The 26,194-nt window shown below is 35.7% G+C and overlaps 1 protein-coding gene across 1 annotated transcript in view; it reads right to left on the bottom strand.

The window, feature by feature from the left end:
- Nucleotides 1-26,194, bottom strand: part of LMBRD2 (LMBR1 domain containing 2) — a 39,642-nt gene that overhangs the window by 1,640 nt on the left and 11,808 nt on the right. Inside the window, exons 4-16 of the mRNA XM_008581418.1 lie at nucleotides 24,511-24,606; nucleotides 21,630-21,797; nucleotides 20,518-20,728; nucleotides 15,079-15,153; nucleotides 13,508-13,621; nucleotides 12,930-13,113; nucleotides 9,685-9,866; nucleotides 8,917-9,050; nucleotides 7,438-7,543; nucleotides 6,829-6,926; nucleotides 4,516-4,619; nucleotides 3,267-3,313; nucleotides 1,510-1,615 (exon numbers count right to left, since the gene is read on the bottom strand). Coding sequence (XP_008579640.1) covers nucleotides 1,510-1,615; nucleotides 3,267-3,313; nucleotides 4,516-4,619; nucleotides 6,829-6,926; nucleotides 7,438-7,543; nucleotides 8,917-9,050; nucleotides 9,685-9,866; nucleotides 12,930-13,113; nucleotides 13,508-13,621; nucleotides 15,079-15,153; nucleotides 20,518-20,728; nucleotides 21,630-21,797; nucleotides 24,511-24,606 — 1,625 coding nt within the window. The remainder of the gene's footprint in view (nucleotides 1-1,509; nucleotides 1,616-3,266; nucleotides 3,314-4,515; nucleotides 4,620-6,828; nucleotides 6,927-7,437; nucleotides 7,544-8,916; nucleotides 9,051-9,684; nucleotides 9,867-12,929; nucleotides 13,114-13,507; nucleotides 13,622-15,078; nucleotides 15,154-20,517; nucleotides 20,729-21,629; nucleotides 21,798-24,510; nucleotides 24,607-26,194) is intronic.

The following is a 26,194-nucleotide window of genomic DNA, read 5'->3' as shown; positions in this document are numbered from 1 at the left end:
TATTTCCTGACTATAGAAACTTTTCCCAAGACCCGCAAGCTGAGTCCCTTCAGCATCAGGTTTGCATCCTTCTATCATATCTCTCATGACGTCTACAATATTATTAAACAGCCCATCATTAATATATTTCTAAAATTTCTACTTAGTTATTTTGTATAGTTTACATATCTCTGGTGAGTTCCCCCTTCCTCCCATCTGTTCATGCACATTATCTAAGCTTTCCATTAGATCTTTTAACATACTAATTGGTTATTTTAAAATCACTGTACTGTTTGATAATTCCAACATTTGAGCAATCTCTAGGTCTGATATGTTGACTATTTTACATTTTAAAGATGACTCATATTTTCTTGCTTTTTTGTGTATATCATAATTTTTAGTTAGACATTGTGTATATAAGAAAGTAGACATTGTGTGTATAAGACAGTAGAGATAGAGATAAATGATAGTTATGCCCCAAATGGGCACACCTCTTCTATTAAGTCATCAGTGTTGAGGGACTGAATCAATCTAATCCGCAGTTGATCTGGGTTTGGATTTTGTTGTTACTTCAGTTCCCTTAAGTATCCCCAGGCTTCACATCTCTCCAGTGATGGACTGCCATTACCTATGCTTAGCAGAGGCTCAAGTGTCAGATGGTTTCTCTCAGTATTTTTTTTCCACCCTCAGATTTCTGTAGTCTCTACATGCCTATGCCACAGAGGGAATCCCTTTCCATTTTTTTCTCCTCCTCCAACAGTAGACTACTGTTGCTTGATACTCAGTGCAGAACTCATAGTTGGGTCAGAGGATGTGCTCAGTTTTCCTGCTCCATCCTCAGTCTTATGCAGGCCCCTGTGCACTGAAGCCACAGTGGTGGGGCTCTCTCAGCATTTTTACATCTCTCCTAAAAACAAACAAACTCTACCTTCTACTCAATGAAAGGTCCTTGGCAAAAGTAGGTTTCTTGGCATCTCCCCAGAGGCAAACGACTTCTGCCTCATGTCAATAGAGGGTCAGTAATATGGGGAGGTTTCCTCACCCACCCCAGTGTCAGATGGCTTCTGCCTGGTGTCACTCCCTAATTACAAGCATCCTGAAGATAAGAAATTTATCTCCTTTGTATTACTGTATATTGGAGAAGAGCCTGACATATTCATATATGGTTCAGTCAGTAAATTATTATAAAATGACTGAATAACCTACATCTACTAATATAAAAGTAAAAACATCAAAGTAAAATAGAAATAAGAATCGAATATGCTTAAGATAAGTGTTTTTATTATTTAGGTTAGTATACTTACAACTACGTATGTATTTGATGCCCCAGTTTCTCCTTCCCCTACCAGAATACATATTTGAGTTTCTCCTTCTTTCTATATAGTGAGGAATGTGAGAAAGACAAGTCACTGCTGATGCATTTTTACAATTCTGCAAAGGAATTTCTGGAGAGGTAACCTAACTTTCAGTCTCTATGCAAACTAGCATAAGAAAAAAGTTTCTAAGCAAACTAGAAAATAAACTACTTACACCGGTTGGTATTAATATCTGAGAAGTTTGACTCTTTTGGGTCAGTATGAACGTTTCTGTTCCTAGTAGAATCTTCTCTATTGTGTCCATACCGTTCTTTCCATTCCTAGGAAAGAAACACCAATGAATATATAACAAAAGAACAGAAAATAATTAATCAGTGTCAGTAGACTATATATGCAGAGTAATATAATTTAATTCTTCTTCATCAGAAATTCATTAGTAAGCAGTACAATTACCATAGTGCCTTTAAAAGTCACAGGTCAATGTTTCAAAGTTTTTATCTTTACATGATTTAAAATCACGGTCTATAAACTTTTTTACAAATAAAGACACATCGATATTTTTGCTAGTTATGATTATGTTATTCTTCCATCTAAAATGTCAAAACAATAATACAACTACAGCAAGTTTACCTCGACCATGTAAAAGTTATGAGAATGCATGATAATTAGTAAGTTATTAAAAATTTTTTTTCATTCAAACTAAAAATATTAAAGAAGTGAAAAGTCATTTTCAGGGCTGGCCCGGTGGCGCACTGCTACAGTGCGCCGCTTGGGAGTGCAGCGGCGCTCCCGCCGAGGGTTCGGATCCCACATACAGACCGGTTCCCGCTCACTGGCTGAGCGAGGTGCGGGCGCGACACCGAGGGTTGCGATCCGTTGCCGGACACGAAAAAAGACAAAAAGGAAAAAAAAAAAAAAGTCATTTTCAATAGCTTAATTAAAGTTGTATACAAACTCTGTGACTCACATGGTATTGTGAGTTACCCTAAATTCAGTAAAACCATGTTAGCTGGGATTCTACCCATTAAATTTTTAGAACTGAAAGGAACATTAGAGGTCACCTAATTCAACCTTCCATGCAGTGCAGGGTCTCATTCTAAAAAAATCCCTACCAGATGCTTTTTGGCTCTCTGACTAGATGACATGAAATTTTCTATGTCCGAGCAGTTTATAGCAATCTTGGTAAACTGTGGAAGTTAGAAATTCTCACAGAGAGGTGAAATCTATCTCCAATAACTTCTACTCTTTTTGTTCTAGTTATGCCTTCTGAAATAAAGAACAAGTCCCCCTTTACATGATATATACTAAAATATACGAAGACAACTATCAGGTCTCCTTTTAGGCTTCATTTCTTCAGGATAGATACACCCAGGTGTTAAAAATTTGTGGTAACTGTGACTAGATTTTTCTCAGTTTTTGCCTTTTCACTCTCTAGGAAAAGGTTAGTTTGCCTCAGCAAATGGAGGACTGAAGAAAAGTTAAGGAGAATTAAAAATTAATGTCATGCTACAAAAGAAGTGTAACAATTTTAAAGTGATCATACATTTATTCATTCATTCAACAAATATTTACTGAGCATCTACCTTAGGCAAGAAACTGCTTGATTTTGGATATTTATTAACCAATGATTTTTTAGAACAGGTTTGACAGAACACCTAGCATGTATATCTGAAAGTATTAAAATTCCTCTTCTTTAAAAAAAAAATATATATATATATATATATATTTATTATAGAACTCCATGTGAGTTCTCACTGTTTTTCTGTCTTTAGACGCCTAGCATGTATATCTGAAAGTATTAAAATTCCTCTTCTTTAAAAAAAAAAAAATATATATATATATTTATTATAGAACTCCATGTGAGTTCTCACTGTTTTTCTGTCTTTAGACAATTATCCCAAATCAGTAACATTCTTATGATATTTCACATTAATCTTTAGGTTACACCAATTTAATAAATAGTGGACTTACTCTTCTTCGATTTTCACCTTCTTCTTGCCTTTGCCTTTTTCTCTTCTCTAGAGATAGAAAAATGGTCTCAACTTTGATATAACACGGTTTAATTAGACACAGAGTAACTGAAGTAAACATATCAGCCTATGACTAATATTTCCTTTAAATTACTGCAAAATCAAATGTAATAGGTTATTGTTGGAAAGGACCTGTGAGTTCACCTCACCCCACAGAGAATATCTTCTCTATTTTTGTTGGAGATAGCCCTGTAGTCTCTGTCTAAATAGCTTTAGTGAAGGAAAAAGTCCTTCCTCATGATGATTGGAAATTTGCTTCTCTGTAACTTCTATTCTCTTTTAGTCCTATCTTCTAAATTAAGTTCATACTTTTCTTTCTGTACAACAGTCTTTTACCTTTTTACTCTCTTCAGGTTATAATATACTCAGTGTTTTTTTCTTCCATAGGATATGCTCTACAGTCTCATAATTCTGTCTGTCTTTCTCTAAATATCTTCTAATTTACCAATCTTACCAATAAATCTTGAAAATCTTAGCCAGGACTAGATGTGATAGGCCAGATTTGGTCTAATTAATACAAAAAGCAGTAGAACATCAACACTACATCAATTAGACACCACCTTCCTATGAGAGCATGTGAAGTCTTATTTTGGTGCCATAATAAATTTCGGCTTACATTCAACTAATAACCACATAAAAGCCCCAGACCCAGGTAGGGAGAATGTCTAGAACCAATGTCCTAAAAGTCAAGTTTTTTCCCCACCCTACCATCACTCGAACATCAGTAAATTTATTTAATATATTCGGTTTTGTGATTAGATTCTAGGAGAGTGCCATGTATTCTAATAGGCTATTAATGATCATCACATTCTAAAAAATAGCCTTGGCTTGAATGATTTCCCATCTAGTATCAAACTGATAATTCTTTAAATTAATGAGTTTTACAGCTGTTTAGAAATTGGCAAATATGTTTCAAGACAAACATGAAAATAACAACAAGACCATAAAGGGTATTATTTAATTGCAAACATACTAATAACTGCAGAATTTCTTAGATAGATGAAACAACTTTTCATGTTTTCAAATTATTTTTGCTAAGAAGGCTGTATGTAGATTTGTATCCAAAAAAACATTTAATTTATACTTTCTTTAGACTAAAATTTACTTACAAATTATATAAACATTAATTTTGTATTTTGAGTCTTAGCACTTAGCATTTCCCTTCATTTATTTTAAAAGACAAATCTTACCTCGTCTGACTAATTCTTTTCCTTCATCAACTAAGTCTGATGTCATATCATTATCTCCCATGAACTGCTGGAAACCAAGAAGATTCAGACAGCGGGTTCCCAAACTAACAAAAGTAGATTTTTAAAAAGACAAGCATTATTTCACATGGCAAATATTTAGATAAGCTGTTTATAAGCATTGTCACCCCCAAAGAAGCCTATGCTTCATTACTGCAAGTTACACAGAGTTACATCTGTTGTTCTTCAAGAAGTACTTATCTCCCTTTCTAAGAAGCTTATGCCCAGTACTTCACTGACTAGGGTATGCATTCTGACTAGGGTATGCATTCTACCCAGATTTCTTATGGAAGTAAATTAAGTCAAGTCATTAGCATAGCTTCAGAAAACAATTTTATCAGGATACTAAACGATGACTACAAGGGCAAATTATTCTTTTCTTATATTCATCTTCGCATCCTCGTGGGAATACTGTACTCCAGGATGAGAAGCCCTGAACTAAGTCACTGTCTCTGGGAAGGTTTTATCTTTGTCTAAAGTGTCAAGAAACAATCTTATGCTGTCTAGGCAATTAAGTCTGAATATTAGCTCTGGGTATGGCTGTGTTGCTAATAATATGGAAATTGGACTAATTATGGCAACATTTCAAATGAAAATGGACCTATATATCAAACTACCATTGAAATATCAGTAAGGCACTGTTTCATATATTTCTATAATAAAATATCTATTTTGTGAAATAATTTGAAAATTCAGTACAATCTCTTCTCCTTAAAGATAAAATGGCATTCACAGTTTATCCTGATTAAATCTAGAAAAATACCTTCAGTGATCATTTCTAACCATTTTCCTTTAACCATAATGATTGCTTATACTTAAGATTTTGTAGTTGACAAAGCACTATCCTACTATATATCACTTGATCCATATATAGCCATCTAATAAGGTAGAAAGAAATGCTAATCTTGACAACATAACTACTGACATGAAAAGATATCATCCATATATCACAAGTTCTTAACGTTCCATTAGTAGTTTTACAAACTTTTAAAATGAATAAGCATATAATCAAAACTAAGTTTTGGGGCCGGCCCGTGGCTCACTCGGGAGAGTGCGGTGCTGATAACACCAAGGCCACGGGTTCGGATCCCATATAGGGATGGCCGGTTAGCTCACTGGGTGAGCGTGGTGCTGACAACACCAAGTCAAGGGTTAAGATCCCCTTACTGGTCATCTTTAAAAAAAAAACAAAACTAAGTTTTGGACATACAAAGTATGATTAGTCTCTTCCTTTAATATATCATTTTTACAGTGTAAATATATTATTGTCTTTTCTACCTTAAAGAAAACACTCAAAATATTAGATTTGCTATCATTTCATATTAATAGTATTAGGTTATAATCTTTTAGCTGCTTTACTTATGAGAAGGTAAAATATAAATTTTTTTAAAATTCAACAGAGAATTTATTTTAAACAATATCTGTTTACTCATAACCATAATATTAGTACTTATTATTTGTAATAACTATATATTGGTATTGGAAGATTTAGGTAAAATGTGGGCACTATTTTTTCATTAGAAAAGCAAACTGATTAACATTAATGAAGTGTTTTTGGAAAAGTAGTATTTTTGGTGTGTCATGGAACACTTAAGCAATGAAAGAGGGCAGACAAAGAGTACAGGATGAGGACACCTGACGTGTGAAAGTAGGGAAGATTGGGTGCTAGAAGCCAAGCACACCTGTCCTGAACTTCTTTTGAATCCTAACCCTGCCAAGATTCTACCTTTCTTTCTAATCCCATAAAAAGAGCAGCCCAGGTACTTTCAAGAACTAGGGGAAATTTTCTCCTGCAGTTCTACATGTACTGCTTGAATTACACAATTGCTCCTCACCTAACCCTTTGTGCTGGCCATGGTCTGAAGCATCTAGAAACCCAGCAATAATTATGGGAAAGGCCTAAGACTAATTTATATTACTGAAAAGAAGCTGGGCATGAGGGTGTTTGGCAAGATGCACTGGCAGACAGTATTAAAGGCCAAGAGTTAGAGTTAACATTCTGTAACTAACCCTATCATTTTCTAGCCTAATTATTTGTAATAGAATAACTCTACCTCTCTTTTCTTTCAAATATCTTTAGAGGAAGAACCAAGCCTGATCATTAAAGCAATACCTTCAAACAACCCTCAGCTTCCCAAAAGCCATAATAAAACAAACAACTAAAACCCAACCACTAAATATTTAAAAGAGCTTTAAGGAGAAAAGATATACAAATTCAAGTAAGAGTATGAGAAAAAATAATGTTAAGTTCCCTACCTAAAATAAGTAGCAATGCAGAGAATTACCACCAACATAGGGTAATATATATAGAATCCATCTGCAATAAAGGATAAAACTTTCATGGAACCCATAATCTGAAGAGCAAGAAAAAAGTTAAATCAGCATAGTTCTGTACTTCATTTCTTTCCCTCATTAAAAAATTTATCTGTAACCAGTTATATCAATAAATTTAAACTTTTCAAAAAGTAGAAACAAAGCACCAAATAAACTAATTTTTTAAAATTTGCCTTTTATTAAGGTTTTCTCCTAAGAAAAATTAATATTTTATAAATATTACTCAAAATTATCATACATATTAAGACCATAATATATGTTAATATTATTATAGGTCAGGTCTTTTGATACTGCTCAACTAGACAATCTATAGGAACCAAAAAACATTTTTTTATAATAAAAGATGCAAAATCACTTTCATCCAGTCATTAGTAATTATATATACAACCTTTAAGAGAAAGTTTTGGTTATTTTAAAAAGGGTCCAATAATGCTATAAAACTTTTCTGCCAGCATTAAAAGAAATTTAACAAAAAATAACATTTCATATAGATAATGAATCTAAAGAACTCTGTTTTCTGACTATACTTACAGATGTATATGCAGTTGGCTGAGTATTCTGGTGAGAGATGGATGAATCCATATGGGTCAAACCCAAGAAATTAAGACATAAAGGAGGGGTCAAACGGCAAAATAACCTTCAGTAAACATTGAAAAAAACAAATTATATAAAAAACAAAGCAGCAAAATACATTTTATATTGTACTAAAATGTATTAAGAACATTTCAGATCATTGTAGCTATATTTTACCTATTCATATGATATGTATTTTGAATTCTCAATGTGAACTGGGAAACATTCTAAAAACCCGAAGAATCACATCCCTCTTAAACATATCAACACCTACATGGCAAAACTACAGCCTCAGGCTGCCTGCGTTGGTGGTGGTTGCCACTGCTTTATACTCATCATTTGTGGAGTGCCTTTGCATGCATCTCCTTCAACTCTGCCATCTGTGTAGTCCATCTTATAACATGACAAGGACAGTAACATCCTCAAGGTGAACTGTACTCAGTACATAAAAGATCTGAAGTTGTTTATCATTCTGGCAAGTACAGGTATAAAGAATTGTTCAGTTTTGTCCGGATAAAAAGATCATTTTACAAAACTAAAGAGTTGGAGAATTGAGGGTGGGGAAAATAGGGGTGTGTAAATAAAAAAAGGTAATATGAAGGAGTTCTTTTGTGGTGATAGAACAGTTCTGTATCTTGATTGTGGCGGGAGTTACAGCAATCTACACACACACGTGTCACACACATGCACAAATGAATGAAAGATGATGAGAACTAAATAAGCTCTGTAGTATAGTTAACAGTAATGTTCCAATGTAAATTTCCTAGTTTTGATATTGTATAACAGCTATATAAGATGTCACTATGGGAGAAGCTTGGTGAAGTTTACATAGGACTCTTTGTACTATGTTTGCAACTTCCAGTGAGTCCATAATTATTTGGGAAATAAAGGCCTTAAAGATGTTTCAGATATCAATTCCTCTGTGAACTTCCTTAAGTCTAGCCTTCATAAATATGTAATATCACTGATTTAACAATAAGGACAAACAATAGATTGTGCAACCTAGCCCTAGCTAGAGCCATCTCTCTAAACTATCTCTAAATTTCTTAGGAAAAATTGTTCTTAATGGTTTTCTTACTCCTTCTCAATTCAGTTCAAGGCCACTGAAACTCAGAACACTAGGTCTGACCTAGTCTCTAAACTCTCAATTGTTCCTACCATTTACTAATCTATTTAATGAGTCTCTACTTGGTAAATCCAGGTTCACTATGTCTTTCTTCTCCCACCTAACCTAGCATACCTATTTTAACTTTAAACCTCAAGAAGGATTTAGCTGGCAATCAAGAAACATCTATTTAATATTTAAACCTAATTAATTAGCTCATAGGAATACAGGTGTTAGTGGAACAGCCATAGACAACAAGAAATAAAAGAGAGATTCATAAGAAAACATGTAACAGAGACATTTCTATTATTTCTGAACACAATCCTACTTACATGCCACTGAAAAGAAGGCTGTATGCATCAGTCTGGTGATGTGAAGCCAAGTAATAATAGTTAAATACACGAATCCTGAACACAGTAGAATAAACACAGATACTCAGGAAGAAAATGGAAAGGAAGCAAGCAATCTGGAAAAAATAAAAACATAACAGTTTGTGTAAGAATAACAGACTTTAAACTAGCACTTCATAAACTACCCACAAGCATTATCCTTGATTCCAGTTAATATTTATAGATGTTCTAAAATTTAAATATGAGGGTACTTCAAAAAGTTCATGGAAAGATGGAACTAAAGATCATATGAATCTTTCCATGAACTTTTTGAAGACCCCTCACACAGCAATAGAGATTTTTAAAATCAGCTAAGAAAATGAAATATGAAAACAACCTACATTTCAGCCAGTTCAACATTCTATATCAATAATTTCAAATCTACCTCCTATAGTGAACCTGTTCTCCCATTCCCTTGGTAACTTTTCACATAAACACTATAAGTTATATAGCTTTACTAGCATAAAGAGAATCAAAGTATCCTAAAAAAAATTTTGCACTGCCCTGCCCCTTTTCATCTTTCTCAAATACAGCTCTTAGTTTTTATACTCTGGGTAAATTGATAAAGCTCATTTTTGGAAGTTTGTATAATAACACTGTGGGAAACTTCACTGATTTAATTATTACTGGAAGAAATACATGGAGAAAAGATACAACAGTTAAGGATTATACTATAAATAGATATTTGTGACAGACACAAAATACACTGACCTCAATATAAATATAATTGTATGTTTTTTCTGCCAACTGTATGAAGACTGCAAAGAGGGATAAGACAGGAGTAGTGCTAAAGAATGTGCACTCTGACCACACAACAATCACAGAAAAGATAGACAGAACCACAGCAAGTATCCTGTAAAACCAAGGTCGCAAAAGACATTCCCAGTACCATTCTGGAAGACAAAAGAAAAAATGATTAGAAAAACTATAAAGTAATAACAAGGAGTATTGTTTCAAAATATTTCTTAACAAAATACTTAATTACAAAAAGAAAAATAGCAATTTTACAGTGGAGAAATCAAGTAGACATCACCCTAAGCAAATGAGCACCAGTAATGGGACAGACATCATGTGCCTCCTGCAATAATGTACTGAGAAGAACACAACATCACTGCTGTGGTATTCTTCAAAAAAATGCAGAACCTGCATCACTGCCTTGTACTCTCTAAAAGCAGCTATGTCATGAAACACAAAGACTGAGAAACTGTTCCAGATTAAAGGACACTAAGGAGACATGACAACTGAATGCAATGTATGACGTAGGATTTTTTTTTTACAAAGAAAACTATTGGGATAATTAGCAAAATCTGAATAAGGTCTGCAAATAATAGTATAGTATCTATATTAATTTCCTGATTTGCATAACTGTACTTGGTTATGTACAGCTTATTTTTATTTTTAGAAAATACACACTGAAACATTTAGGGGCAAAGAGGCATCATGTCTGGATACAATTTTGAAAGTGTAAGAAAAAACATATAAAGCAAATGAAAAGGTAAAATGTTAACATTTGGAGAAACCTGGTGAAGAGTATATGGGAATACTTTGTATTATTCTGGTTTTATCTGTATTTTGGTAAAAATAAAAGTTTAAAAAAAAAGAAAACTCAAGAAATTGAAATGGCTATATTTTTACTTCATTCATTAAAGAGTTGAGCTCCTGGTTCACTGTAAGTCTTTTCAACCCTACTGTTAGCATAATTCTTGATTTCAATATCCACATATGTGATCCTCATTTCAATTCCCTGGTCTCTCATTTCCTTGACCTCTTTGCCAATATCTTGTCCTCCACCCTACCTCTATTACTCATTCATCAGCCCTAAATCTTTTATTGTCAGTTACTCCAACCCCTCCAAGTATGTCTCCAAGCAATACCTTCATCTGGTATTCCAACTCCACTCACTGACTCTACCTGAACCAACAATCCATTTATTCTACCATCTTTTCATTGTTACATAACACCCTGATGTCCTTATTTCCTTCCTTATCCAGCTCAGATTCTATAGTCTTTGAGAATAGTTCCTCTCTGTTATCCCAATTCCTTTGCCCCTCTTGCTTCACTGTACATACTTGCTTAGCTAAACCACACCCTGGTTAGATTCAACTCTTTGGCTACCATGAACCTGTAACCATGTAGCTACACCTAGCTGCAGGAGAAAGACACACAACTTTGCTGACTGGTCTCAATTTAAATCCTCAATCACTGGCTCCAGGTGGGCCCGTAGCACTGCCTGGCTAGCCTACTATAATTCCCCAATCTTCTCCCATGACCACTCTCTTAGGCGACTATTTCATACCTTTTCTTCCCTCCTCAAATCTCCAAAATCTCCTCCCCTATACTTACTCTCAGCATTTCACTGGGAAAATAGAAGTGATCATAGGAGAACTTCCCTAAGTTTCTACCACTAAGTCTTTTCACCTACTTAAATACATCTGTGCCTTACTCCCTAATCTAAGGCCATTCTCTTCATTGTTCACTATTCCCCATCTCATCTCTACTACTCATGAACAATGTCCCAGAAATTCTCTACTGTCTCATCAAATTTCCTCTCTCTGATATCACTCCCAAATTACATGCTATCATTTCTCTTGACCACTCCTCTGCCCCAATCCCCTGTCAGCCACTACCCTTTTTTCTGTTCCCTTTTATAAGGAAAGCATTTTGAGAGTTTTCTACTCTCACTCTCTCCTATTTGCTCATCTTATTTCTTTTAAAGTCCAATTGGGCTTTTCTACTCTCCCTCCATTTCACCTCTCTAAAATCCAATGGTCAAGTCTTAGTATTTATGATACCTGACCACCCTTTTCTAGTCTTTTTTGCTGGTTCTCCCATTTCAGTCTAACCACTAAATTCTGGAATGCCTCAGGTTTGGTCCTTAGACTTTCTTCTCTATCTCAATCACTTCTTTACAGATTATTTTTTCTTTGGCGGCTGGCTGGTCTGGGGATACAAACCCTTGATCTTAGTGTTATAACACTGTGCCCTAATCAACTGAGCTAACCGGCCAGTCTTCTTCACTGATTTTATCCTGACCCATGACTTGGTATATATTGACGGTACCCTAATCTATGTTTGCAACCCAGACTTCTCCTCTGAATACCAATTTCTATAATCAACTACCTACCCAACATCCTTATTTATACTTTCAAGTGTTCACTGTCTATTTTTCTCACTCCACAAGGGCAAAAATTTGTGTCTTTTTAATTGAAAGCACCCAACATTACATAGCATTTATGTGTTCAAATATTTGTTGAATGAATAAAAACACGTATCATATTATTCCTTCATTTAATTAGAAAGGATTTTCATTGGAAAAGTTTTCTGAGATATCTCTTATGACCATTTGGCCAGTAAGTCTTCATACTCAAGACCAAACATGCAAAACAGAATCAAGTGAATAAATTTCTCTTTTTGTTTGTTTGAATAAATAAGGTAAATAGAAGTTTTAATAATGTGACACTTTGGTACTTGCATTGTTTCTTCACATCTAATTTGATAACACTTGAGTGGAGTGTCATAACTATCATAATGGAGAAAAACTAGGACTACAGAGTATAGGTTTCATAAATAAGACTAAGGAATGTAAGCAACCAAAGAGGACTTCTTAAGGGAATATTCTAATAGTGTGTCAAGCTGAGCTTGTGATATAAAATTGTTTTAAATTCTAACTATTTTAAGTGTATATTATGTATCATACAAAATATGCTCGATGTATTACATATACTTTTGCACAGAATTTTGATTATTTGTGAAGTAATAGTGAAAACTGATGGAGTATATGCTATATGACAAGTAAAATAGTTATTTGGGGGGGAAGTTTATCACATTTATAATGTTACCACATGGTATAATCAAATTATATAAATAAAACTCAGCTCTGCATTAGTGAAAATATATACTTTTTTCCTGAGTAAAAGTTATTATTTAAACTCTGAAATTTATGTCAAATTACATACCAACTGTAGGATTATAAAAATATTGGATAAATCGATTTTCTGGCTCTGGCGATTGAAAGGTATGAACAAACTGATGGGTAGCACTAGTTTCATTTTTTGCTACATCTTCTAGATAAAATGCTTGTTCCAAAAGAATCTGCCATTGTACTTGAGTTCGACGGTGCCTTTGAACTGAATAAATCACCTAAAAAAGAGAATGGGAGTAGACCTGTCAGTGTTCTGATCTAATGGTATAGTTTGACTGCTCACTAGGAAACATGTTTTGGTTGTCACAACAATGGGAAAGTGCTAGTGGCGATTATTCGGTGGCACCAAGGATGTTAACGTTCTAAAATGATGTAACAGGTTTATATAATGTAACAGTTAATGCTCAGTGAATAATTCTCCCACCCCAAATGCCAATAGTAGCCATGTCAAGAAACACAAAGTTAAAACATGTCAAAGAATAATGATAAAAACAGGATCAATGGAAGTTTTAGATGCACATTCACTCAAAATCCCTTTTTTAGGGGCAGTAATTATAAATCTAACTAAAATCATAAGTAAGTAAAATAGCTATAATTAATAATTAAAGTTACCTGTTTATGCAGTTTTACCAGACTTTTTTCACTTGGGTAGCTATTATGTTTTTCGTCGAAATCTTCATAGTCATCCATGTTCCTACCCATTTTTTCTTGATACTCTGTAGGGCACTAAAAGGAACAAGAAAATTTTTTAAAATCTTAATTGCAGGTTCAATTGTCACACCAAACAAAAATATTAATTTTCTTATTTAGGTGTCATGAGGAAGCTAAGCTTCCTAGGTGCATAGAATAAATTAGTTTACATGTGGTTCTACTTCACCTTCCATCTAAAATCCCAAAGTACTTGTGTATCATCCCCTTTATCTGTATAACAGATCTGTAAAATTGAGAGGGATCCGGTGTTAATGAACCTATTTTAAATGGATGTGAGGGATGGGATTAGAGGTCATGTTTTCACAAGCATCTCTAACTGGCCTGGGGGTAAGTCTAGGATTGGACAGTATTACTGTGTTAAACCCTTATGAAATTAAAAAAAAAAATCTTAATTGCAAAAACATAAAAATTTTTATCTTTCATTCTTGAGCATTTCTAATTTTCTCAAAAAACAACTTCCTTTACTGGTATCTAAATAGTTAAATTTTTACTTGCTGAAATTTTCTTGAAAATGTTTCAAAAGATGTATTGAGTTTCTTCTCACCTCTATTAATATTAATCTTTTTGCTCAGATATACTAGCTGAGGGTGAGTAGAGGCAGGGAAACTTACCTACACAAAGCAACTAATATTTGAGAGAATAATTCTAAATACACCTTGATGAAACTGCCAACTTTTTTTTTAGCTAAATAATAAAGAATCATGACAAATCCAAGATACTCAATTTTTGAAAGGTATAGTATAGAGGAAAAAATACATGATTTGGCATACACAGCCATTTATTATCTATATGAACTTGAGCAAGTTAACCTCTCTGAATAGGTCTCAAAAAGTAGCAAATATGAGAGAAATGGTTAGAAAATTGATTCCTATGACTATAATCTTAGACAAAAGGAACACTAGGTAATAATCAGTACCATATATCTAAAATATAGAGGAAAAAAATTTTCAGTGGTTCTGTGGATGCATAAAAAACAACTGGGAAACTCCACAAATAATCATTTTTGGAAGTATAGAATATGCCTAATTCAATACCAATACATCAAAACCTAAAATTTCATAATGTCATTTATATAAAATATATCACAAAATGACATGTAGGAAGCTGACTAAAAGAATATTGAGGCCCTAGTTTATTTTTTTATAGGAGATATGCCTTTAGTGACCACAAACAATGACATGTTTAAAGGTTTATCTATCACTGTGTCACGGCAATCATTACACATTTGTCACCATCACCTCTATCTCCATATTTCAATGGAAAATACTGCCGGCACTTAACAATAAACTTGTAATAACAAAATAAAAAATTCTATGTACAAATTACTACTGGCTTATAGTTAATATTTCCATGAAAAAGAGTTGGAAAGACCTCAGCTATAGGTTGTTTTCATACTTTTCTGATGCTTTTGCTATAATTTATATAAATTTATATTTCAAAAGGAAATAGATGAGTTAATATTATTTAATTACCTTTTTAAGTATTGTATCAACACACTTTCTCAACGGGTGGTTATACTTGATGCTTTCATTCACTTTACGAACCTCCTATAAAAATAGTAAGAGAAATAAAAAGTATTTCTATTTCTATAGATTCAGACATTCCAAATGAGAATGCACTAGGTACTTACTATACATATTCTCACAAGCTTAATTTCAACCCAATTACTTAGCATTACATGAAGTTCCTTTTACTGAATAACAGTTCTTAAGGTGTTGTGTTTACACTAAGTTCAAGGGTTTGGATCTCCATACTGGCCAGCTGCCCTTCCCACACTCCCCCCCCCAAAAATTTCTTAAGAATACGTAAAAATACAAAGTCACTGAACAGCTATATCCATACCCATACTATGTTGTGTTTACACTAAGGTCAAGGGTTTGGATCTCCATACTGGCCAGCTGCCCTTCCCACACTCCCCCCCCCCAAAATTTCTTAAGAATACGTAAAAATACAAAGTCACTGAACAGCTATATCCATACCCATACTTTTTATTACTTCCTAGATTTACTCTTTCATTGTTTGATTACTTGGTACACAAAGACAAGTATTACAAAAAGGTTCACAAAGGACCAGACAAACTTTGTGACCCTAAAAGAACAGGACTGTGTTCATTCATCTTCCTCATCAAGATCAATTATCCCATTATCAAAAATACAGTGAAAAAACCTGAGGAAGCAGAAAAGGTTACAAATGTCACAAAATGCCTGCTCCTTTTCTGTAGGAGAGTACTCTAGAGCAATCAAAACCAACTGATTAATTCTACACTTGTTTATTAAGAGCACACTATATGTTTATTAAGAGCACTGTGCTGGGTATAAGGCCACCATAATCCATCCTGGAAGCGGGGAAGAAATGGATTGTTGCTCTTTGACTAAAATTACAGTCTGGTGATGAGATAATTAAATTAGCAATTTAATAAATATGAAAGTCATAAAAGGGTTAGGAAAAGGAATCTTTAGGACCAGTAGCTCCTACGAAATCACTACATTCTAAAACATTCACGAAATAAAAAAAATTTTTTAAAAACTTGGAACCACTGTTCTAGGCAGAAAAAACAGCATGTTCACAACCTGAGAAGCAACAGAGAACTCACCAGGATATTAAAAAGAACATTCTGACTGCAGGGTAGAGTAGGGCTTTAAGGGATACAGAACTGGAGGCAGAGAAACCATCTGGCATCTTTTTACACAAAACTGTAAAAAACTACAAGGTACTTCAAAAAATTCATAAAAAGATTTGTATTATTTTTTAATTATATTTTTTTCATGAACTTTCTGAAGTACCCTCATATTTGTATTACAAAGAATCACTATCCTTAATATGTGAAGAGCTCTTAAAAATCAACAGAAAAATGGGAATACGGAAAAAAAACAACTGGCCAATAAGTGTCTAAAAAGATATTCGACCTCACTAAAAACAACTAAAAAACAGTTTCAAATTTTAAAAATGAGAACAGTTTCCTTGCAAAATTATAAAAAATTGGTATCACATAATAAGGTAACATTGTAAGGAAACAAGCCCTCCTATACACAGTAAAAAGTGATATGATTTATTTGAAGGGTAATTTAGCAGTATCCACCAAAATTTAGAATATGCATACTCTGAATAATCTGTACCAACAGACACTGCTCCTGTCAAGGAATTTAATGAGGAAAACAGATGTTAATTAAATAGAAATGGTGTGAAAACTACTATAAAAAAAAAGTATGAAATGCTCTAAGGGGTATAATCTAGTGTGCAAGACTTTCTGATGAACTGATTATTTAAAATGAGATAAAACAAAATGAGTAGGATCCAGCCAACCAAAGAAAGGGGCAGGAATATTTCAGACTGAGGGACAGGGACAGTACATATGAAGGCCTCCATGCAGAAATGAACAAGTTGCTTTAAGGGACTGAAAGAAGTCCAGACTGATTAGGAAAAAGAAGAGTAAAGGCCTGAGAAGCACTTGATCAGGTTGAAGAGGCAAGAACAAAGCATTCCTAGAAGTTCTTTTTTTTCTTAAAGATGACCAGCAGGGGATCCTAACCCTTGACTTGGTGTTGTCAGCACCACACTCTCCCAACGAAGCCAACCGGCCATCCCGATATAGGGATCCGAACCTGTGGCCCTGGTGCTACCAGCACCATACCCTCCCAAGTGAGCCACGGCCAGCCCTTAGAAGGTCTTAATAATGGTTTATTTTGAGGTTGATGTGTGAGGCCTAACCACTAGAGTGACAAGATCAGACTTTGGTTTTGAAAAGGTCACCTTGAAGCATTATCACATTATAGTTTTCCATTACTAGCTGCCTTAAAGTTTGTTGATGTGTTAGCACAAATTTATTCTACTTTGAATATGAATATTGTACTTTGAATAGTTTATATAAAATATCCTATTTTTTCTTTAAATTATTTAGCCATATTAAACAAGTACTGAAACAGTTAACTATTAACATTTGTTATATCTGTTATAAATCTAAATTTTATTCAAGAGTTCATAATTTCTATAAGGTGTAGAAAGTACTTGAACTATTAGTTTGTTTCCTTCATACAAAATAACACAACTGAGTTATTACCATGTCTAATTAGTTATATTCTAAGCAGACCAGACAACATCCATGAAGGCAGGCTAATAGGCAGTTTTCAGTGGAAATAAGTAGTTCTTTCTCCCTCCCCAAAACTATCTAGAAAAAATGACAAAAGGTAAAGGTGACCTTTTAGGCTTAAATTATTTATATTCTTGTTCCATGCTTTCTTCCTACAGTCTGTACACCTCCATCAGACTGATCATTCTAAACCACATATAGGATCATTTCTATTCCCTGCTTGCAAAGTATCAATGATTCCTCACTACTTTCAAAATACAGTCTGGACTTTTCAGAATGGCATTCAAGGCCCTGCTATAGCTTTATCTTTCCAACATAAACTTTATTCTTTAATTTATTTTTTATTAGCATATTCATTATTAAAAATCATACTTATTCTTTTTTTTTTTTTTTTTTTTTTTTTGTGACCGGTAAGGGGATCGCAACCCTTGGCTTGGTGTCCTCCGCACCGCACTCAGCCAGTGAGCACGCCAGCCATCCCTATATAGGATCCGAACCCACGGCAGGAGCGCCACTGCGCTCCCAGCGCGGCACTCTCTTGAGTGAACCATGGGGTTGGCCCCATACTTATTCTTTATGCCCCTTACCAGTCTCCCCGCTCCCTACTCTAATAACCATAGATTTATTCTCTCCATCTGATAGATTAACTGTTCCTCTGTTGGTCTGTTGCCTAAATGATCTGTCCAGTACTGAGATAGGTATGATCAAGTCCTCCTCTATTATTGTAAATCAGATGCTTCTATTACTCTGGAGTGTGCTTTGTGGAGAGGACCTCCTCTTTTTTTGTTTTTGCTTTTTTGGTTTTTTGATCTCTTCTGGTGCCTCTCTTTGTGTCAATGCAGTTGAGAGTCTGGCATGCCATCTGCACAGTGGCTATTACTGCTGCTATACAGACTAGCTGCTTTTGCAGCAGCCATGGCAATTGCAGTGGCTATGGTGGGCTACCCACGTGGAAATGGTACTTTTGGTGTGCTCTTTACCTTGGTGCAGCTGAGTTCAGCCTCCCCCAGCTCCATACCTCAGGACCCTGGTGGGGCACTGGGCCAATGATGGCAGCTTGCCTAGTTGCAGCTGGGTTCAGTTTCCCCCAGCTCCATGCCTCATTCTAAGATGTTGCTGGAGCAGTTGGGGAGGGGCCAAGGGAAGGGGAAAGGGAGGGAAATAGGGAGGAAGAGGAAGAAGGAGGGGGAACATGATCGAGGCCCATGGCAGCCCCCTCATTCTGGCAGGGGAGACCAGAGGGCTTCCAGCGACAGCTTGGTCATTGCTGAGCTGGATGCAATGTCAGGGGGATGTGGCTGAGGCCCTCACCCCACCACCACCCAGCTCGGGAGCCCAGGGTGCTTCCTGCAGCAGCTCAATGGTTGTCTCTGGGCTGGTTGTGGATGTCGGGGATGGGGGAGGCTAGGGCCCTCAGTCCCACACTGCCCTGACTCGGGAGCCCAGGGCACTTCCTGTGGCGGCTTGGTGTTCATTGCTGGGCTGCTTGTAGAAGTCGGTGGGGCATGGCTGAGGCCCTCAGTCCTCCCAATCCCTGGCTTGGGAGCCCAGGGGGCTTCTGGTCCTTCTAGGTTTTATAGGTGTTCTTTGGTGGTGTTAGACCTTTACTAGTTAATATCAAACTTTGTCTCTGATCTGCGGGTATTTTGTTTTTTATTTCAGTTCTGTGTTGGATTATTTGCTGTTCCCACCACTTAAACGCTGCACTGGCACTAAATTGTTGTCCTTTGTTTAGTTCTAAAGTGGAGCAACTTCCTGTGGTGACCAGCACTTGAGCCCTGTAGTTGAGCTAAGCTAAATTGCTTCATTGCTGCTGATTCCCTGGGTAAGGCTTTTTGTGCACCTCAGGTTTTAACTGTTGACCTGGTATGTACTTCCAGGTCTCGTGAGGCCTGGTACACCTAGGATGTGTGGAAACTCTGGTCTGTTTCTGAGTCTTTTCAGTAAACTGCACCCCTACACTTCTATATTTCTGACCAGTCTCCACTGAGTGGTCCTGTGCTGATTGGAGGGCAGACCAGCTGTCCATGCTGTGCCCCAATGTTCCTCCGGTGCCCTTCTCCGCCACCACCTGCACTCCAAACACTTCCCATGGGACAGACCATATGCTGGTCCCTTACAGTGACTCACCAGCCTCTGAGTGACTGCTTTTTTCAGTTGTCTGTGGCTGCTTGCTCCTTTGTGGGTCCATGGGAACCCTGTTAGTGGTCTTGCTGCCCTGGGGGCCACCAAGGCCCCTTCTCCCCTGCCACCTCCATATATTTGTCATATATTACTGTGTATATTACTGAAAGTTATACTTTCAACAACTTTGTGAAGTTGGTTCAAGTCATCTGCATTTTATAAGTAAGTAAAATAAAGTGCCTTATTAAAATTGCAGATAGGAAACAAACTTCCATGAAAATCGTTCTCTAAAGAGGTTTCCAAACTTGGTAGGATTACCTTGGGTTAAACTTTCAAGAAGTTTCCTCTGGTTGCTATTTTCACTTCCACTATGTAAGTGTAACCATATAACTTATAATCTAATCTGGAAGACTTCTGAGAGTAAAAGAGGGCACTAAGAGTTACCCTAACACTACAGGCATAGCCCTGCACTACTGTATATATTTTCCCCGAGTCTTTGTCAGTTAGAAGATAGAAATGACACCTCAGGAAGCTGAGCTGCCAATAAGAAGTCATTGGATGAGACATCCTGAAGTATTGTACACTGCCAAATTTGCAGTCTGAATTCCATCGATGTGCTAATAACAAAAACCAAAACAGTGACTAAAAAGAGACACACACAACTTGGTGACTATTACTTATAAGTTTTAAACTTGCTTACTTCCATGACATCTTCTAAATTCTCTTCTGCATCTGCTTTCTCTGTCATCAGTTTGGCTGCCTTAAAATAAGTCTTCATAAGTAGATAACCCCTTTTTGCTCCATTCCAGTATGACCGAGGAATTTCCACCAAGCCATACCCCAACAACAACACAAGAAGAAATAGACCCCATGTATTTGCAGCAGCTATTCCAATTGTCTGAAGCTGGTTCCTAAGTAAGAGAAAACATAAGCAGCCATGATAAATATATAGTCCTACAAAAATGAAACTAAGTACTATTAAATGTTTTTTCAGAAAACTACTGCCCTAAAGGATGGGAAGGATTTAATATGAAAAAATTAGACCTTCAAATCCTTAGTTACTTTTCTAGTAACAGCAGACAATCTGTGTATTTTCATGGAAAGAGAGTGTGACTGCAGAAGTGGACTTTAACATAGGAAACACTGCTTCTACTACAATTAAAATTAGTATCTAGGATAATTCATGTTAAAAAAAAATGTATACTGTTTCCCCAAAACATTTTTCATCAGATGCTTTCTTATTCAATATTAACCAAAAGAAGTCTGAAAAAATTTTAAATTAACTCATGTTGAGCTGACTCACACAAACCTCAGGAGTGCAACAACGTTATCACTATTGCTTTATCCCTAAATTTTCAGACCTAGCTCTTCACATATATTACAGATTAAAAGCATAAAATAGGTGTCATTTTTATTGAAATATCTAAATCTAGGATAATTAAGGACTAATATGCTCTCAAACTGTAGTCAGAACAAAAAGAAAAAAAATTCACAAGGTCCAGTGAAAAAAACAGATGTTTTATCACATATAAAATTTAAAATTCTATCCAAAAATCATAAGGATTATTACTTAACATATAGCCATTAGTCAAAGCATTAATCCTTTGCCTAATAGCTATATTTAAAAATGTTATACCATATTTCCTGTCTTAGTAATATGAATTATTTGGATATTCTTTCTGGGGAATCTATAAAACATATAACTTGATATGATTCTGAATAAAATGTCTGTTTACCTGAATAGGTAAGATAAAAATTAATTTTAAAAAGCACAAACATACATAGAAACAATATTAAGACTACTTTTCTTACCATTCTAAATGCAAATGTGGATTTACAGCTACATAAATTAAAAATGCTCCAAAAATCAACAGATAGGTGCCATAATAGATTGCATTCTCAATCAGTGCAGTTTTGATCTTTCCAGTGATGGAAAAACCTCCTGATCTTGCATATGATTGCATAAAAGGTAAGAGAATCCTAGATGGATGGAAAAAATATGGTTAAAAACCAAAACAACTGATATGCCTGATTAATTTCAAAGTACTAGAATACATGAATCTCAATTTTAATGTATAGTACTTCTCACTAATAAATACTACTATGAGTAATTATTAATACTGAATAAGCTATAACAGATGATTAAATATTTCTGTAATATTAAATTTTAGGGAAGGCGAAGGTTCTAAGGCAGGAGACAGCAAGGCACATTCCTGGGAGCAAAGGAGACCACAATGACCAGCAAAGAGTGCAACAACGTGAGTGGTTTAAGATGAGTCTAATACAGGCCTTTAAAGCCTTTATGAAGAGTTTGGATTGCATCCAAAGAATAAAGAAACATTTTCTTTAACAGAAAGGAGTCATGATCAAACTTTAGTTTTCTAAGGCTTCCGGATGGAGAATGGATCGAATGGGAACAAAATTGGAACTAGTTGGGAGGGATAAGGGTGATGGGGGTGGTATGAAGCAAAAGGGGAGAAGACTGGTTGTCAACATACTGATTTTGGAGTATTTCCAAGACATCCAAGAGGAGCTGAACAGAAAGTCGTTGGCTATCCAGCTTCAAAGTTCAGGAGAGAAAACTAGAAATACAGATAGATTCTAGATCATCACTATATCAATGGTACTGAAATAGCATCTGTAGATGAGGTCTGGAAGACGTAGAATGTGAAGGAAAGACTGAGACTGACTCCTGAAAAATATCAACTTTTAAGGGAGAGGTAGAGGAGCCAGCAAAGAAAATGAGACAGAATAGTAGAGGAGCAAGGAAGAAAACCAAGGTGTAACCAGGAGAAGAAAAGTGGAGAGAGAAAATAGAATCAAATGCTGCCAAGAGGCCAAGTAAATTAAGGACCTATATGTGTGAGTGGAGTAGTGGGAGTAGAAAACAGGGTATTATGGGTTGAGGAATAAGTAAACAATGAGCAAACAGAGATACCAAATGTAGACAGTTCATTTAAGACATTTGGTTGGGCAGGATAAACTATAGTATATACATAAAATGGAGTATTTCACAGAAATGAAAAAGAACTGAATACTGACACATATGACACATGGACAAGTCATCCAAATATGTGAACAAAAAAAGAAATGCAAAAAAGTTCATACTGTATATAAATAATGTCCATGTTTAAAAGGTCACAAACAGGCAACACTAATCTGTGGTGATGACTGAGGGGGAATATGAGAGAGACTTCTGGGAGCATTGTTAATGTTCTATATCATCATCTAAGTGCTGGTGTATGGGTGTATTCACTTTGAAAAAGTCTGTCTAAAAACAATCTGTGCACTTTTTGGTATGAATTTATACTTCAATTTTAAAAAGTCTCAAAAAAATTTAGTTGTGATGAGATCAATGAAGCAAAAGCTGGAAAGGTATCAGAATTGAGACACTTTTCATTTCTTTTTTTCTTTTTTAAAAAAGATGAGAGAATTGTGCACACTTTGTTGAAATTGGAAGCTGAAAGTAGGTAACAAGAGATGAAGGGGAGGGTCCATATTTCAGAAAGAAGGATTAGCTTTAACAAAAGTGACTCTTCCATCCTTGGAGGGGAAGGATGAAAGGATGGGTAGGTAGGTAGGTTTTTGGTGAGAAGCTCAAAGAGCTACCACCTGATGACTTCTGTTTTCACCATGAGGTAGAAAGTAAAGTCATCTGCTAACAGCAAAAGCAATTTTTTTTTTAGGGGTAGGAGAGAGACAGAGCCACAAAGGCAACAGCAGAAATTTGAAGTGACTGGAAATATTTGTTGTAGATAATGGAGATCAGGCAGACTGAAAAAACAAAGAAGAAAAGTCTGGCGATGTTGAGGGTACAGTTGAGTTTAATAAACATGAATTTACAGGAGTACTACTTTACTTTGCTGCTTGAGTGTTCTCTTGCAATGTTTACTACCTCCAGTTTTAGAGCTTTGTTGCCTGCAGAATATCTAAGAGATGCTCAGTAGGCAGTGGGTAAGTGTGAGTCTGAAGTGCAACCCAAAGGCAAAGCTACAATGGGTAAAAAGAAAGATTAGGCATGCATTACTGGTCAATGAAACCATGGTAATGATTAAAGCTATGAAGGAAGAGTTAGACAACAAAATGACCAAAGATGGGACTCTAGAGAAGACAGACATTCAAGAAATGGGCCACAGAAATGAGTCCCATGAAGGAAATTCAAAAGGTTGGGCTAAACAGAAAGAAAACTGGGAAGGGTTGAGGGTTGGGGGCGGGTAGGGTTAGCTCACTGGGTTACAGCATAGTGTTGGTCACACCAAGGTCAAGGGTTCAGATCCCTGTACCTACCAGTGGCCAGAAAATAAAATAAAATAAAATACATAAATAAATAAAAAGAAAGAAAGAAAGAAAACCAAGGAGTAATGACTTTAGTAAGAGCAGGTTCATATAATAATGGGACTGGAAGAAGACTGGATTGAAGGTCAAGAAAGAAGGAAATAACTGGAGGGAAATGGTGACAAGAAAAACTTTGTTTCTGTTTTCTATTTTTTATTTGAATATTTTTTCTTTTCTCTTTTTTATTTTTTAAGATGGGAGAGGCTTGAGCCATAAGAAAGGGATAGGATACAGATTTAAGGGAAAAAAACAAATGACATATAAATAAATTCCAAAATATGAAGGTTCACTGAAAAATAATCACTTTTTTTAACTTTAGCCAAAATTTTTAAAAATTTTATCCTTTATTGCCACTTACCATGTTAAAAATTGTGATGTCCAATATACTACCCTCCAGAAAATTGGCATGATTCCATCTGGAATGTAACTCCATGGCTTGAAACATGGATGTTGGCTGTTTAATAACAATTTAAATAATAACTACTTAAATGAATTATGCAATTTATTTGAGCATGGCTAAGTTAACTTACATTCAGATTTTAAATTATTGACTCTAACACATAAAATTTCATAGAAAACTTAAAATTCAAAGCTGACTGCCAAATCAAAAAAACATATACAGGGCCGGCCCGGTGGTGCACTCGGTAGAGTGCAGCGCTTGGGAGCGCGGTGGCGCTCCCGCCGAGGGTTCGGATCCCATATAGAGACCGGTCCGCTCACTGGTTGAGTGCGGTGCGTGTGCGACACCGAGGGTTGCGATCCCGTTGCCGGTCGCGGTACAGGTGCGACACTGAGGGTTGCGATCCCGTTACCAGTCACGAAAAAAGACAAAAAGGAAAAAAAAAACAAAAACATATACAGAGGGAATGAAACAGTTTGTTCTAGAAAGGAGTGCCATTTAAGTTTTCAATTTCACTGGATAAAAAGGTGACATAATGGTCAACTAATGGAATAATAATGCAACAGTCTTTAAAAGTAAATATGTCATGAAATCAAACCTCTAATGATTATCTTTAAAATACACACTCAGCCCATTTATAGGTTTTGTTTTGTTTTGCTTACTTTGAAGGAGGTAGAGGATAGGGAGCAGAAGACATTAGGTGATTAATTCCTGGAAACTGGAATGCTAATTAGTCACTATACCATAGCTCCTATGGAGATGCATGTCAGCATCATCTATACATAATTCCGTTTGAATTTTCTGAAGACATGATGAGTCTCTGACCATAGATTCTTCCATTTAATAGTCATCCCAGACTGTAAGGATATCCTTTAATCCAAGGACTTCCAACAATACATGATTGCTTCTAATTTATATTCAGCTTTTAAGGATGGTTCAAAGGGGAGTAACACCTACATTTTAAATTTATTTTTAAGAAAAGCTGTATAAAGAAGCATGCAAATACTACTTAAAGCACTTGTAAAAGGCCATAGTCAATGTATATTAGCTTCTTACTTTGAAATTGGATACAAACTCGATACAACCTTTTACCATTTTTAACATTATTCATTCTCGATGTAAAAATATAATGCTTTTAAAGGATGTATAATATGAAAGTAAAAGTCTATATGCAGAATAATTTCCTTGTCCTTTATTACCACCTTGTAAATTAGACAGAAGAGGAAATACATAACCCATTTTTTAGATGAGACAGAGACAGAGAGAAAAAAAGGGTTTAGAAGTGACATACTGGGCCGAGCCCGTGGCGCACTCGGGAGAGTGCGGTGCTGGGAGCGCAGCAGAGCTCCCGCCACGGGTTCGGATCCTATATAGGGATGGCCAGTGCGCTCACTGGCTGAGCACAGTGCGGCTGGTCTCAAAAAAGACAAAAAAAAAAAAAAAGAAGTGACATACTTAGTAAGGGAAGAACCAGAACTAAAAAATCAGGTCTTCTTCAAGTTTCTCACTACCATCTCCTGAAAGGCCATGTACACCAATAAATATTTAAAATTTAGATTTAAATAGAATGTGATGTAATAAAAAGTCTACCAGCAAAGGATAGAGGTGGGGGGGGGGGGGGGGGGGAGAAAAAGGGGGGAAG

This window comes from Galeopterus variegatus, unplaced genomic scaffold, assembly GCF_000696425.1.
Source record: "Galeopterus variegatus unplaced genomic scaffold, G_variegatus-3.0.2 Scaffold2351, whole genome shotgun sequence".
Lineage (NCBI taxonomy): Eukaryota > Metazoa > Chordata > Mammalia > Dermoptera > Cynocephalidae > Galeopterus > Galeopterus variegatus.
This window is presented reverse-complemented; position numbering and strand designations above follow the sequence as displayed.